Below are 14,387 nucleotides of genomic sequence, written 5' to 3'. Positions count from 1 at the left end.
GAGACTTATGATAGGAATCTACATGAGTGATGGTGGTGATTAGCAGAGGGGATAGATAAATGGGACTGAACAGAGAAAATAGAATTGGGAGGATTTAGGATTAAAGGCATGTGGGAGTGAAGAAGAAGGAATCTTGGCTGTGTCATCTGGTCCATTCATTGTTCTGAGACAAGGAACAGCAGGAAATTTGACATAAAGACTGTAAGCTACAGTTTGAAGTTACAAAATTAGTAGCACCTGTAATATACGTGCATGAATATTCAGATTGGCAGTTCAAGCTTTCAAGTCCTAAGGGAAGTAGCTAGATCAGAATTGCACATCTGGAAGTCAGCAGTAGTACACATCAAATTAAAGCTGTGGCAGTAGAGGGGGTTTCTCAAGAAGAGAATTTGGATAGTCCAGAGGTGGAACTCTGAGGAGATCACCATCTAAGGATGGTCCAAGGTAGTGATTCCACCAAAGAGACTGAAAAGCAGCAGCTAGAAAGAAGAGATGGATAAAAGGAAGGATGATATCACAGAAATTAAAGACTGAGAGGATTTAAAGAGGGAGGGAGTTCCTGGCTGGTGTGGCTAACTGGTTAAGTATCGACCTATGAACTAGGAAGTACGGTTCCATTCCGGTCAGGGCACATGCCCAGGTTTTGGGTTCAGTCCCCAGTAGGGGCTGTGCAGGAGGCAGCCAAAGATTCTCATCATTGATGTTTCATTGTCTCCCTCTCCTTCCTCTCTGAAATCAATACAAAAATATTTAAACAAATAAACAGGGAGGGAATAGTCAACAATGGTGAGAAATAACATAAGGACTAAAAGGGTCTATTTTAATTGGCAAAAAAAGACTTTTTGATTTTGGGGAAAACAGTTTCAATAGAACAGTTGATGTTGCATATAGATTCCAGTAAAATGAGAAAAAAAAATGGGAGGAATTCTAAACAATATATATAGAACAATTCTTGATTGTTAAGGGGAGAGGTAGCTAGCTGTAGGGGAATTCTCTTTTTCTGTCTCACTTTAAAAAATATTTTTATTGATTACAGAGAGGAAGGGAGAGAGAGAGAGAGAGAAAGAGAGAGAGAGAGAGAGAGAGAGAGAGAGAGAGAGAAGAGAAGAGAAGAGAAGAGAAGAGAAGAGAAGAGAAGAGAAGAGAAGAGAAGAGAAGAGAAGAGAAGAGAAGAGAAGAGAAGAGAAGAGGGGAGGAGGGGAGGGGAGGAGAGAAACATCAATGATGAGAGAATCATTGATTGGTGCCTCCTGCACACCCCCACTGGCGATCGAGCCCACAACCCGGGCATGTGCCCTGACTGTGAATCGAACCTTGACCTCTTGGTTCATAGGTTGATGCTCAACAACTGAGCCGTGCTGGCTGGACTGCATTCTCATTTTTAGATAATAAGTGGGACAGACTTGCAAAAAGGGAGGAGCGAGGCAACAGAGAGAGGAAAATCCCTGAGGAAGCTGGAGGGGAAGGATTCTGAGCACAGAATCAGGGTTATAGATTGTTTAGAAAGATCCTTTTCCATTATAATAGGAGGAAAGATCATAGGAATGTAGTTGCTTTTATATTTATATGTTTGATTACAAAAAGTTAAGGAAGTTTCTAAGTAACTGGTATAGTAGGTTTGAGGAGAATGGAGGTTTGAAATTGCTGAAGGAGAAAACCGGCTTAGAAGACACACAAAACTAGGCATAGGGCAGCTGGAAGTATAGCTGGAGATCTATCAGCCTGGAGTGATGCCAGTGTACTCAGCTTTGGTTTATTTTACCCCCAGAAGTGCTAAGTAGCTCAGGTGTAAGAAGAGCTTGGATTAATCTAGGCTGGAATGTTCTCAGAGACTAAGTAGTTCTTGATAACAAAGCTCAGGAACACTTATTTAGAAACAGTGGCTAAATTCATGGGGAATTGAGCCTGCAGCCGAGGTACATGCCCTTTACTGGAAACGAACCCGGGACCCCTCAGCCCACGGGCAGAGCTCTATCCACTGAGCCAAACTGGCCTGGGTACTAGTCTGTGCTTCTTGATGGAGGAATAAAGAGGGATGGATAAGAGGGAAGAAAAGAAGGAGCAAAGGGGAGAGAGAGGTAAGAACGGAAGTAAGGCTGGAGAAGAAGGAAGGAAGGGAGGGAGGGAGGGAGGGAGGGAGGGAGGGAGGGAGGAAAGAATGGAGGGATAGGAATGCTACTTCCTAGAAGTCTCCTCATGATGCTGCTTGTGGCAGGATTGCCTCGGGACAAGCTGCCGTGTGCCTTTGTAGAACGCCGAGTCTACTGAAATTCCCAGGGACCTCAAGCTGCTCTTGTGGCCCTAATACAGGGTGCTGGTGTCAAGCTGGTTTATGTGCTGACAAGGGGAGTGGGAAAGTGTCAACATCCTTTGTGATCTGGAGCTATTCTAGGAATGGGGTGATAAGTCATGTATTTTTCATAGTTTAACTTTTATGTCTAGATGGGCCAAAGTCTTCAGAAATGGAATCCAGTGGAAATGATAGCAAAGACGATCTTGGTGTAAGTACTGAAAATGGAATTTTATTCATTATCTAGGAGCCTTCTAATCTCTTGGTTTATTAGAATAGAAATTTAGCTAGCAATCTATTTTTATATATAAAGCTGTTTCATTCATTTTGACAAATATGTGGACTTCCTACTTAGCATTATAGCTGTTTCTTTTCTGGAACGTACCTGATGGTGAGAAAATACAACCTAAAGACTAACGTGTCTACAAACAAGAGGCTTGAGTTATGGTACTATAGTTAAGCAAGAATTTGGATTTTCCCTCTTGGACTTGAATTTAAATGTTTGAAAGTACACTTTTGTTGCTATGTTTACAATTTTGGTTTTGGCCACCTTATGTTGAAATACCAATATAAGCATCTTTTTTTAGTAGGTACTTGATAAAAGAATGTATATTTTTGTATTCTTGGTCTATTCTATTATGTCTTTAGTCAGAATATTACTTTGTTGGTTCTGTTGAGTTAATAAAATATTTGGATGGCAAAAATCCATCAGATAGAAAACAGTCTTTTTTCTGGAGCTTTTTAAGACTTAATCATGAAGTGCTTTCTGCGAGCTTCAGGCTTTCTAAGCCTAAGATTGTAAATTTTGCTCTTATTTTTAGTGACTGCCATATGTCAATTTGTTATAGAATTTAAATGTGCCTGATGCATCTCTCCCCACCAAAAGTGAAGCAGCTGGCCCTGGCTTTGTTCCTCCAGTCAGAGGCCCATTGTTTCCAATGGATGCGAGGGGCCCGTACCTGCGAAGAGGCCCTCCTTTTCCTCCACCTCCGGGAAGCATGTATGGCGCTTCCCATGATTATTTTCCTCCAGGAGACTTTCCCGGTCCACCACCTCCTCCATTTGCAAGTATGCTTTTTTTTAAAAAAAATTAATGTGTGTTTTATAGAGTAAATAAGATGTATTAAGCCTACTTCCTATACATGTAGTAATACAGTGGAGGAAAACCTTTCTCACATTCTGTGAGTATACCATTACTTTTCAGTATTGGGAAGGCAGCCAACCATTATAGACAGTAATGAGTTTCAGCTTGATTCATCTCAATACTGTGGAAGAATTTCTGTATTTCACTTGTCAAGAAAATCATTGGCTTTTTGTTTCAGTCTGATGTTAAGACTGAAATTATTTGTATCTTATTTGATAGAAACTGGTTACTATGCCAGTAAGTAAAAATAATTACATTTTATATTTTAGCATTAAAATTACTGGCTAACATTTTTAAAGTAATTTTTTAAAGTTCTCATTTAAAACTTAAAATGTGTTTGGACTAATTGTTGAATTTATTGAAATTCTTTCACAGCCTCGCATCAGAAAAATGGAATAATTTATTGCTTTTATATCTATACATTGCCATTTAGAACTGTAGTTTTCTATATAATAAGTACATAATTACCAAACACTAGGCAGAAGCCTATTATTTGCATGGTGTGGTCATTGCCTTCCATCATTCCTCCTGTATGTTAAGGTGTGCATTAAAATTAACTTCTTTTGAGGAATTTTAAGACAGTCTCTGACATAGCTGTAAATGTTTTATGATAATATCAAATTGGAACTGGGAATTACTAGTCTGAATTTTCAGTCCAGTGAAAATTGTATTACATGGAAACTTTTTAAAAGTAAGTTTGTATAGTTTGAAGTAATTCTTTTTTAAAAGTGTTAAGATGTTAAATTTTCATAAGACAAAATTTGGGTCTAAAATTTATGATATTCCCTTTAATCATGTGTAGTTGAAGGAAGTATGTTTTTTCTCAATGGTGTAAAAATTTGTTAGATCAAGTAATAATTCTGTTGTCAATTTTTGAATGTAAAGATTGGAAGTTATAAGCTAATGATTTATTAGGGCTTCTGTACAGGTGGTTAAAGTTAAAAAATGTCTTTTATTAATCTTTTTGAACAGTGAGAAATGTCTACTCACCGAGAGCTTTTCCTCATTATCTTCCCCCAAGAGCTGGATTTTTCCCTCCACCCCCTTCCTCACATCCTGAAAGTAGAAGTGAGGTCCCATCAGGGTTGAGTCCACCTTCAAATGAGCCTACTACTGAGTGAACATCCAGAACCACAAGAAACTTGACAATATTTTTGGTCTCTCTTCAGAAGCAATTATTTTTCTTTATTTTATTTTTTTAATTAACACAATTGGGGTGACATAAGATTATATAGGTCTCAAGTGTACATTTCTGTGATACATGATCTGTATCAGAAGTAATTTTGATTTCTCTCATTTTCAGTTTAAGTAACAGCTGTTACTTAAATGACTATACTTATGCTCAAATTGGAGCTTAATGGAACTACATTCTCAGGATAGTATTTTGTAAATAAAGATGATTTAAATATGAATTTCATGAGTAAATTATTTCCATTTTATTTTATTCTACATAGTATAATTATTTTAATTTGGTTAACGAATCCACTATCACATAAACAATAATGGGAGTTTCCTTTATGTGATCTTGCAATTACGGCTGTTTTAAACTCCAAAGGCTGTGTCTTTATGCCAAGAATTGCATTTACTGTGGTTACAGACAAATGTGAAAGTAACTTATACTTCATTAAGTAAATTTTAATTGACTTAAAGACTTGTTTGACATTGATAATAAAGTCAGCTAGTTTTTTCATAAATATGGTTACATTGGTTTTTTTCTTTCTCCCAGCAGCTTTGAGGCTCACAACTAATGCTTTATTATGGGTCTTTCCCATTCAGTTATCTTACCCAAAGTGTGCCCTATATCTCGCAAATAGATGTGAATGACCTGATGCAACAAATTAACCCTTTGAGTGCCAACCAATATCCTAGGAACTATGCTAAAATTGCCAAGGCATTTTTGCTGATTTTACAGTAGTTTAGGAAAAAAGTTATGAAACGCAATAAAGAGTGAACTAGTAGCATCTAATAGTGACACTGCGATAGCGCTCCGGGCACTTTTGGCGAAAGACAGGAGGAGTGCGATCGCGCTCCCCGGCACTCTAGGGGTTAATATACTTTTAACAGTCAAAATTTATTATATTTTAAAGAAAACCAGGATATTGTCTAATGGTAAATTTCATTGGTTTCCTTATTTTATTTCTTCTCTTCATTTGTAAGATATTTACTGTTTTTAGTGGGGAATGTTGAGTTTACTATAGGATAACTATACTGAGGCAATGGTCATCATGTTGAGCTTTGGACTCAATTATCTTGAGAATGTTTCCCTAACTCAGGTTTGTATTCTATTAGTCTTCTTGCACATTAATATGATTATGAAAGGCTAATAAATATTACAATACTCATGTCGAAAGGCTGGTTGTTTCTAGTTGTTTACTTGGATTTCTTTTGGTGCCAAAAGACAGATTAAATATTCTTGAGCAAAGCAATGATGCATTTGTAATCGGCACACTTCATGCCAGCCCAGGTGTTCTCTGGAACAGTGTTCTTGTGAGGTAGTTCACTCCCTCGCCATTCTCATCCTGCCTTAGAAAAAAAGGGTAAAAACAAAGGCTCCGTGTGAAATGCTTGAATAAAATATTAAGTAGAATGAGGACTGTAAAAGCATCATTACACTTTAAAAGCCAGATTTCAGAGGGTAATAAAGACTACTTTTAAAAATGGTAAAGTGAAAAGAAGAAGAGAAACAGAAGAGGAATGATGCAGACCATTCAGTCAAGTGAATATTTTTTGTTTGCTCTAGGATAGGGAAGACCTGTTTTGGCTTAAGTCAGAAGAGGAGAGAGGAGAAGGCAATTCAAACATAGTAGTGAGAGTGGTAATAAACTGAGGAAGCAAAGCATAGAGAGTCAGGGAGAGCATTGGATGAAAGCATGGTGGAAGACAAGAAGACGATACGGGTTGAGTAGTTTAAAATACTTTGGGGTTCCAGAATAAATGAACATATTTAGCTTTCAAATATATTTTTACTAAAGTCGTAACCAAATGGGAATAGGCAAATAATAGTAATTTAGGATGACTAGCAAGTTTGCCCCATTTATTCCTTATCCCCAGTTATATTTCCTGGTTAGTTTCTCTACTAACTCGTTTTCACTATTTAATTCTGGTTATTTTAGGATTTTAGAAGGTATGCTTATATCTGTAATCTCTGATTTATCAACTTGATTTATTAAATTTATCAGTTTGTGTATTCCTTAAGATGAAAAATTGGGATTAAATACACTATATACTGTTTCCATCCCCATTTTTCTTTCCTCTTCATGTTTGATATTTACTCAAATTAATGTTTTCTATTGTTACCTTTGTAATTTTAATATATTTAAACCTCAATTAGTACTTCTTTCCTTTAGTCCACCTCTCTTCTTTCCCTACCTTGACCAAAATTCTAGTTTCTCCTAGCTATATATTTTCCTAGCTATATATTTTCCTAGCTATATATTTTCCTAGCTATATATTAGCAACCTTCAAAGTTGCTAATATATTATGCCTACAGCATAACCTCTCTTCTATACTTGGTCCATAGTTGATCTAAAATTTGAAAATCATTGAATAGCATTTGCATCATTATTGTTATTTAAATATTACTCCCTTTATCTAATCTTGCAATTTAGGATGTTTTAAATTCCAAAGGCTGTGTCTTTATGCCAAGAACTGTATTTACTATGGTTATAGGAAAATGTGAAAGTACTTAATTAAATTATATTTAATTAAATATATTTAATCAGACCAAATCATATATTCTCGTTTATACCATTTTCTATGTAAGAAAGACCAAATCATATATTCTATTTTATACCTTTTTCTATGTAAGAAAGACAGTTTTCCTGTTAGATCTCTTTCTTGAGTGAGGATTTAGACTGGGAATCTTTGTGTCTGGGTAGGTGGGGGGCAGAGTTGGAGACAGGGGATCTCTGACTGACTGGCTTGGCCTTAGGATGGGCCCATAGGGAGCTGGTTGACTGATGATAAGCCCTCCAGATACTAGAATGAGAAGGGCTTCATCTAGGACACTATTCACACTGGAAGCTTTTGCTTATGCCAAACAGTTTGATTTCTTTAGGGAATATCTATTCAATATTTTAGCTGGAGGCAAATCTTGGCTCTGCCTTGTGCTTGGGGCTGTGGCAGAAGGAATGGTGGTAGCAAGTGTTAGTTATTCTGTCTGTAGAGCTTCAAGTAAGCTCTCTGTTTTCACCTCTTACACCAGTTCCGCACACAGTATACCAGCTGGCTCTGAGCCCAGCTTCAGTTCTATCAGGCAGATAGACTCCCAGCCCCTGATAATAAGTTCTAGGCAGCAGCTTTCACTATTTTATCCTTCAACCAAATCTCATCTGTTTCTTTTAAAAATATATATATTTTTATTGATTTCAGAGAGGAAGAGAGAGAAAGAAACATCAATGACGAGAGAGAATCATTGATTAGCTGCCACTGGGGATCGAGCCTGCAACCAGGGCATGTGCCCTGACCGGGAATTGAACCAGCGACCTCTTGGTTCCTGGGTCGATGCTCAACCACTGAGCCATGCCACCCAGGCCCATCTGTTCCTTATGTCTTTTATGAGATTTTGAAACCTTATTTGTTGGTGACCTCATTTATTCTTTTCAGTGTTACAGGGCTTATTTCTCTGGGCTGTTTGTGTTTATTTCACCTGGTCCTGGAAGGGCAGATTGGTAAATGCATGTGTTTACTCTGCCATCTTGAAGCTTATGTTCTATTTTTGCTGCTGTTACTACCATCTGAAGGGATAGTTAAAGGGATATGTCAAAGTTCAGGATATTGAACTGAGCATTATTTTGGGCTGATATGCAACAGGCTTGAACATTTCAAGAAAGAATACTTCTTGGTCTTGGTGGTACAGTTTTCCCTCCACTTTGATCTGATCATTTTTAAGTAGAAAAGTAATACACAATCCTATAAGAAAAAATAGAATATGGTCAGAAGCAGAAGAAAACATAATCATCCAGCGTCATCAAAAAGCACTTTTTGCATTTTATGTTGTACTTCCTTCAAGCCTCTTATTCTTCAACTATCTTTTGTATTGTAATTATGTGTCTATAATTTCATATTTTTAAACTTAACCTAATATAATTTTTATGCAGTCTTTGTAAACTTCAATTTTTATTTTTAGACATTACTTATTTCAAACACTTAAAATTTTCACTTTAAATGCAAAATAGCTGATTAAAAGCAAAACATATCATACTGACCCTTTGTCTCATACACTGAAGTCAGCCATTGGTATTTGCTTTTAGGCAATTAGGTAAAAATAAAAAACTGTTACTTCTCTCTAAAAGTTGAGGTATTCTATTTAACAGATAAATGTGCAATCTCCATCCAAAAATAGTTTATTAACACATTGTATGCGGGAAACGTATTTATACGTTTTACTTATACGTTTTATGTTGACTGGTAGTAGAGCGCGGGACACGTATTAATACGTTTTTTATAGACTAGCAGTAGAATGCGGGTAACGTATAAATACGTAAACTAAAGTTATCGTAATTTTACTGAATGTTGCCATTTGCGCAAAAAATTAGCAAAAATGGCCCGCGCCACCTATTAGCGTGCGATAAAAACTACCCGCAAACGATGTGTTAACAGCCTTGCGACATGCTGTTCCAACCCCTTCCATCTAAAGCAGATCTTTGTTTGAGCATCTATACTAATAAAAGCCTTGGTGACTGTCACGCCCTCACATCATCACAAGAGGCCACCCCCATGTTGTCACAAGATGGCTTCCCCCACAAGATGGCCGCCACAGATGGCCGCCCCGTGTTACAAGATGGCTGCCCCCATGTCACAAGATGGCCACCCCACGTCATCACAAGATGGCCAGCAGGGCAGGGCAGTTGGGGGTGATCGGGCCGGTAGGGGCAGGCAGAACAGTTAGGGGCAATCAGGCAGCAGGCAAGCAGTTAGGAGCCAACAGTCCCAGATTGTGAGAGGGATGTCTGAAACTGGCAGTCGGACATCCCCCAAGGGGTCCCAGATTGGAGAGGGTGCAGGCTGGGCTGAGGGACACCTCCCCCCCCCCCCCAGTGCATGAATTTTGTGCACTGGGCCTCTAGTATGTTCATAAAACTGACAGTGTTCCTTAATGATTGTTAAGTTTGCAAATAATATTAAATGTCAATTATAATTGAAAAAATTCTTAAGGTTACCGTAGAAACACTGGGGCTCCACCAGACCATTCAGAGGATATGATGCTGGAAGGACCTTTAGGGGACATTCAAGAGCACCTGGTGCAGAGCCTGAGCCAGCCAGACTTCATTTTTAATGATGTGTAACTTTCCCTTTTGTGAGTATGGTTTACTTGACCATCCTTTTCTTGCTGAACACTTAAAGCTGTTTTCTTTTTTTAAGAAATTTTAAAGAATATATATATGCTTATTATGCAAATTGTCCCCTTGGGAGTTCGGCCGGGAGACCTGGAGCTTAATCACGCACTATGACATGCGCTGACAACCAGGAGGCTGCGAGGAATGAAGGAAAGCCCTGGCTGGCAGCCGGAAGGCCCTGATTGGCGGCCTAGGGACCTACCTGGGCACGAATTTTGTGCACCAGGCCTCTAGATATATATGATAGTATAATATCTAAGCATATATTTTTCTCCCATTGGGCTTAAGATGATTTTTTAGGGATATATACATAAAACATACTCTGGGTCCAGAATTTGGAGCAGAGGAGAGGGTTGTTAAGAGGAAAGGAGATGAAATTTTTTGGAACCAGCTGGACAATCCAGACAATTTACAGACATGCTTAGACGCTATGAAATTGTTTTGTGAGTATGGTTGGTAATATTTAGTCTGCTTCTGCAGGTGTGGTTCAGGTTTCACCATAAGTCTACTTAGAAAAGCATCTAGCCTTATAATCTTTGCAAACTAAGCCTTCTTTTTCTTTCAGAGTAGCAGCTAACTTTGACAGAATTTGATAAGTGGTACAGAAGAGATGGTGGGTTTTTGGGTGGTATGTGACAGCTTTCTGATAACTGTACATAAAGAGTAACTAAGTTTATTATATTGTATTAGGTTTCTTGCTTGCAAGACAAAAATGCAGCTCAAACCAGTTGAGAAAAATACATGTAATAATATTGGTTTGTGCAACTAAGGCTTTCAGGATTTCACAGTTATATTCAACTAGGGGCCCAGTGCATGAATTCGTGCACCTTGAAAGGAACTGTGGGCCGCTAGGCTGCAGTGGGAACAGGGGCAGGTCTTGGCCCATCCTTTGTGCCCCCACCCAGCCCCTCTTGCCATGGCCCCTGGTCCCCTGTCTGACAGCAGCCCCGCTCCTGCTGCCGCCATTCCCACACACTGACGCACCAGCCCCGCTTGCATCCACAGGTGGCGCAGAGTGATTGGGGCCAGCACCAGCAGCGGGTGTGAGCGGCGGCTGCTGCCCATATCACCCCTCAGGAGCAGGGGGAGGTGGAGAAGCCCTGAGGGGGTAATCAGGGCCAGCAGCCGCTGCTCCCACCCACTGACGGTGCCAATCGATTGGGGCCAGTGCCAGGTGCCGGCAGCAGGTGCAAGCGCCCGGCTGGACCGCAGCACGTGGGAGCAAAGAATTTTCAGTAACCACCAGAGGCTCGCCCTGATGACAGCTCTACTATCCTGCCGCGGCCGATGCCTGCCATGTTCCGCACTCTGCTGCCTGTTGCCAATGCCCACCATGTTCCGCACGCACCCCGTCTTGGTCAGCACACATCATAGTGACCGATTGTTCAGTTGTTTGGTTGTTCCACCATTCAGTCTATTTGCATATTAGGAATTTATATAGAGATAGTTTAAATTATAACATCAAAATATGGTCTTTCTCTTATATTCTGTTTGCCCTGCTCCTCTCTATTAGTTTCATTCCTGGGTATATTATCTCTCCATGTAGTTGTAGCAATTCCATACTTAATGGTATTTAGTGTTTACAATCTCAGGAGGGAAAAGAGCCATTATTTTGAAAAGTCCAGAAAAATTCCTGGGGATGGCTCTTACTCTTCCTGTTTGGGATAAAATTGCATTTCCAAACCAGTACCCTGTGGGACTGTTGTCTTCTTCAATTTCTCTCATTGATTTCTTATAATTTTCATTGTACAAATCTTTCACCTCCTTGGCTAAGTTTATTTCTAAATATTTTATTCTAATTTGATGTTATTGTAAATGGGATTTTTTTTTAATTTCTTTTTTGGATAGATTGTTGTTAGTGCTTAGAAATGCAACAGATTTTTTGTACCTGCAACTTTGCTGAATTCAGCGATTGGTTCTAGCGGTGTTTCGGTGCAGTCTTTAGGGTTTACTACAGTCGTGCACGACTTCACGACATTTGGGTCAGTGCTGGACTGCATATATGATGGTGGTCTCAAGGTTATAATGGAGCTGAAAATTTCAGTCACCTAGTAATGTCATAGCCATCTTAACACCATAATGATGCATTACTTATGTGTTTGTAGTGATGCTGGTATAAATGAACCAACTGCATTGCCAGTTGTATAAAAGTACCATCTAGGTTTGTGTAACTACATTCTACAATTTTTGCACAATGCTGAAATTGCCTAACAATGCATTTTTCAGAATGTATCACCATCGTTAAGCTATGCGTGACTGTATGTACAGAGTCCCCAACTTAAGATTTTTTTTTTACTTTAGGATGGTGCAGAAGTGATATGCATTCAATAGAAACTACTTTGAATTTTTAATTTTTTATATTTTCCTGTGGTACCTTATTCTCATGTGGCAGCAAGTCACAGCTCTCAGTCAGCTACATGATCATGAGGGTAAATAGCCAATACTGTACAGTGTACTGTTGTTGTCAGTATTTTTTGGATATAGTGTTTTGTGTTTTCACATCCCATCATGTCTAAAAACACCCAACTGTGTCTCCTGCTTCTGGTTAGAAGAGGAAGGCAATTACTCTTGAGGTGGAACTCAAGATAATTGCCCAATTGTAGGCTAAATACTGTTAGTGTTCTGAGCACATTTAAGGTAGGGTAGGCTAACCTATGATATGTGGTAGGATAGGGGTGTTAAATGCATTTTCTTTTTTTAAAATCCTCACCAGAGGATATTTTTTCCATTGATCTTTTGAGAGAGAATGGAAGGGAGGGGCGAGGGGAGAAAGAGAGAGAAACATTGATGTGAGAGAGACATGTCGACTGGTTACCTCCTGCACATGCCTCAACCAAGGCCGGTGATCGAACCTGCAACCAAGGTATGTGCCCTTGACCCAAAATTGAACCCAGGACACTTTGAGCAGCGGGCCACCACTCTGAACACTGAGCCAAACCTGCCAGGGTCTTAAATGCGTTTTTGACTTAGAATATTTTCATCTTAGGATGGGGTTTATCAGGACATAACCCCATTGTAAGTCGAGAAGCATCTGTAAAAATTCATGTCATATGCAAACACAGTGTTCTTCCTCTCCGTGATTTGCATGCCTTTTCTTTTTCTTTTTTTGGCCTAGTTGCTATGGCCAGGACTTCCAATACTATGTAGAATAGAAGTGGTGAGAATTGACACCATTTTCATGTTCCTGATCCTAAAAGAGAAGCTTTCAGCTTTTCAACATTCACTATGATGTTAGCTGTTGGCTTGGCTTCTATGGCCTTTATTATATTGAGGTACATTCCTTCTCCAATTTTTTTGATGTTACTTTATTAGACCATAATTATACTGTCTCTCCTTTGTTTGCACATGATCTAAATAGTGCTTTAAAATTTTTATTACCATTTCTTTGTTGGAACTTGTCATTTTGAGTTGTTTATTTCAACCAAAGATAATTCATCTCCTGTGAACTTATATGTTCAAGTCCTTTTTAATTGTCTTTGAAACTAATAAATATTTGTTAATTTTCGATTTTGAAATAGTTTGCCTTCAGAGTCTGTTTTATTTTAATCCTTAAATCTATGTAAAGAAAGCTTAAAGTCTCACTTATCTATTTGATATTTTAATAAAATTATCCTATCTAATAAAAGAGAAACATGGTAATTAGCCATACCTCCGCTACCCTTCCCATTGGCTAATCAGGGCGATATGCAAATTAACTGCCAGCCATGATGGCGGCCGGCAGCGAGGCGGCTGGAAGCTAACATGAGGCTTGCTTGCTTCAGTGACGGAGGACTCCAACGTTCCCCGCCTGCCTTGCCGGCCTCTGAGCTGCAACTCTAAGCAACTATGTTACAAATATAGAAGCTAAACAAAACCCCAGAAACCTGCTTAAGTCGGCCAGGCTTCAGCCAGCAGGATCGCAACTTTGTTTCAAATACAGAAGGTAAACAAAGGCCAGAAACCTGCTTTCAGCAGAGGAGGCCTAAGAGCTGGAGCCAAGCCTCAGAGCTAAAGCTGGCCCAGAATAAAAATGAAAAAGAAAAAAAGGAGCGGTTGGGAGCTTCAGTCACCCGCCAGCCTGAAAACAGCCCTCAGCCCCTCACACAGACTGGCCAGGCACCCGAGTGGGGACCCCCACCCTGAAGGGTGTGTGACTAGCTGCAAACAGCCATCATCCTCTCACCAGGCTGGCCAGGCACCCCAGTGGGGACCCCCACCCTGATCCAGGACACCCTTCAGGGCAAACCAGCCGGCCCCCACCCGTGCACCAGGCCTCTATCCTATATAGTAAAAGGGTAATATGCCTCCCAGCACCGGGATCAGCATGACAGGGGGCAGCGCCCAAACCCCCAGATCGCCCTGCGGCTCTGTGTGTGACAGGGGGCGGGGCCACAACCTCCCTATCCGCCCTGCTCTGTTCGTGACAGGGGAAGGCACCCCAACCCCCTGATCAGCCCTGCGGCTCTGTGTGTGACAGGCTGCGGTGCCCCAACCCCCTGATCGGCTCTGCTCTGTGTGTAACAGGGTCGGGTGCCCCAACCGCCCCCCCATGGGCCCTGCTCTGTGTGTGACAGGGTAGAGCCATAACCTCCCCATTGGCCCTGCCGTGAGTGTGACAGTGGCGGTGCCCCAACCC

General features: G+C 40.1%; 1 protein-coding gene across 1 annotated transcript in view; it reads left to right on the top strand.

The window, feature by feature from the left end:
* LOC132213226 (melanoma inhibitory activity protein 2-like) overlaps nt 1–4,846 on the top strand; it is a 123,816-nt gene extending 118,970 nt beyond the window's left edge. Inside the window, 4 exon segments of the mRNA XM_059659467.1 lie at nt 2,443–2,501; nt 3,139–3,358; nt 4,407–4,552; nt 4,554–4,846. Coding sequence (XP_059515450.1) covers nt 2,443–2,501; nt 3,139–3,358; nt 4,407–4,552; nt 4,554–4,580 — 452 coding nt within the window. The 3' untranslated portion in view covers nt 4,581–4,846.
* The last annotated feature ends 9,541 nt before the right edge of the window (nt 4,847–14,387 follow it).

The sequence above is a fragment of the Myotis daubentonii genome, chromosome 1 (genome assembly GCF_963259705.1).
Source record: "Myotis daubentonii chromosome 1, mMyoDau2.1, whole genome shotgun sequence".
Taxonomy (NCBI): Eukaryota; Metazoa; Chordata; class Mammalia; order Chiroptera; family Vespertilionidae; genus Myotis; species Myotis daubentonii.
The sequence above is the reverse complement of the archived record's forward strand: the minus strand, read 5'-3'. Positions and strand labels throughout refer to the sequence as shown.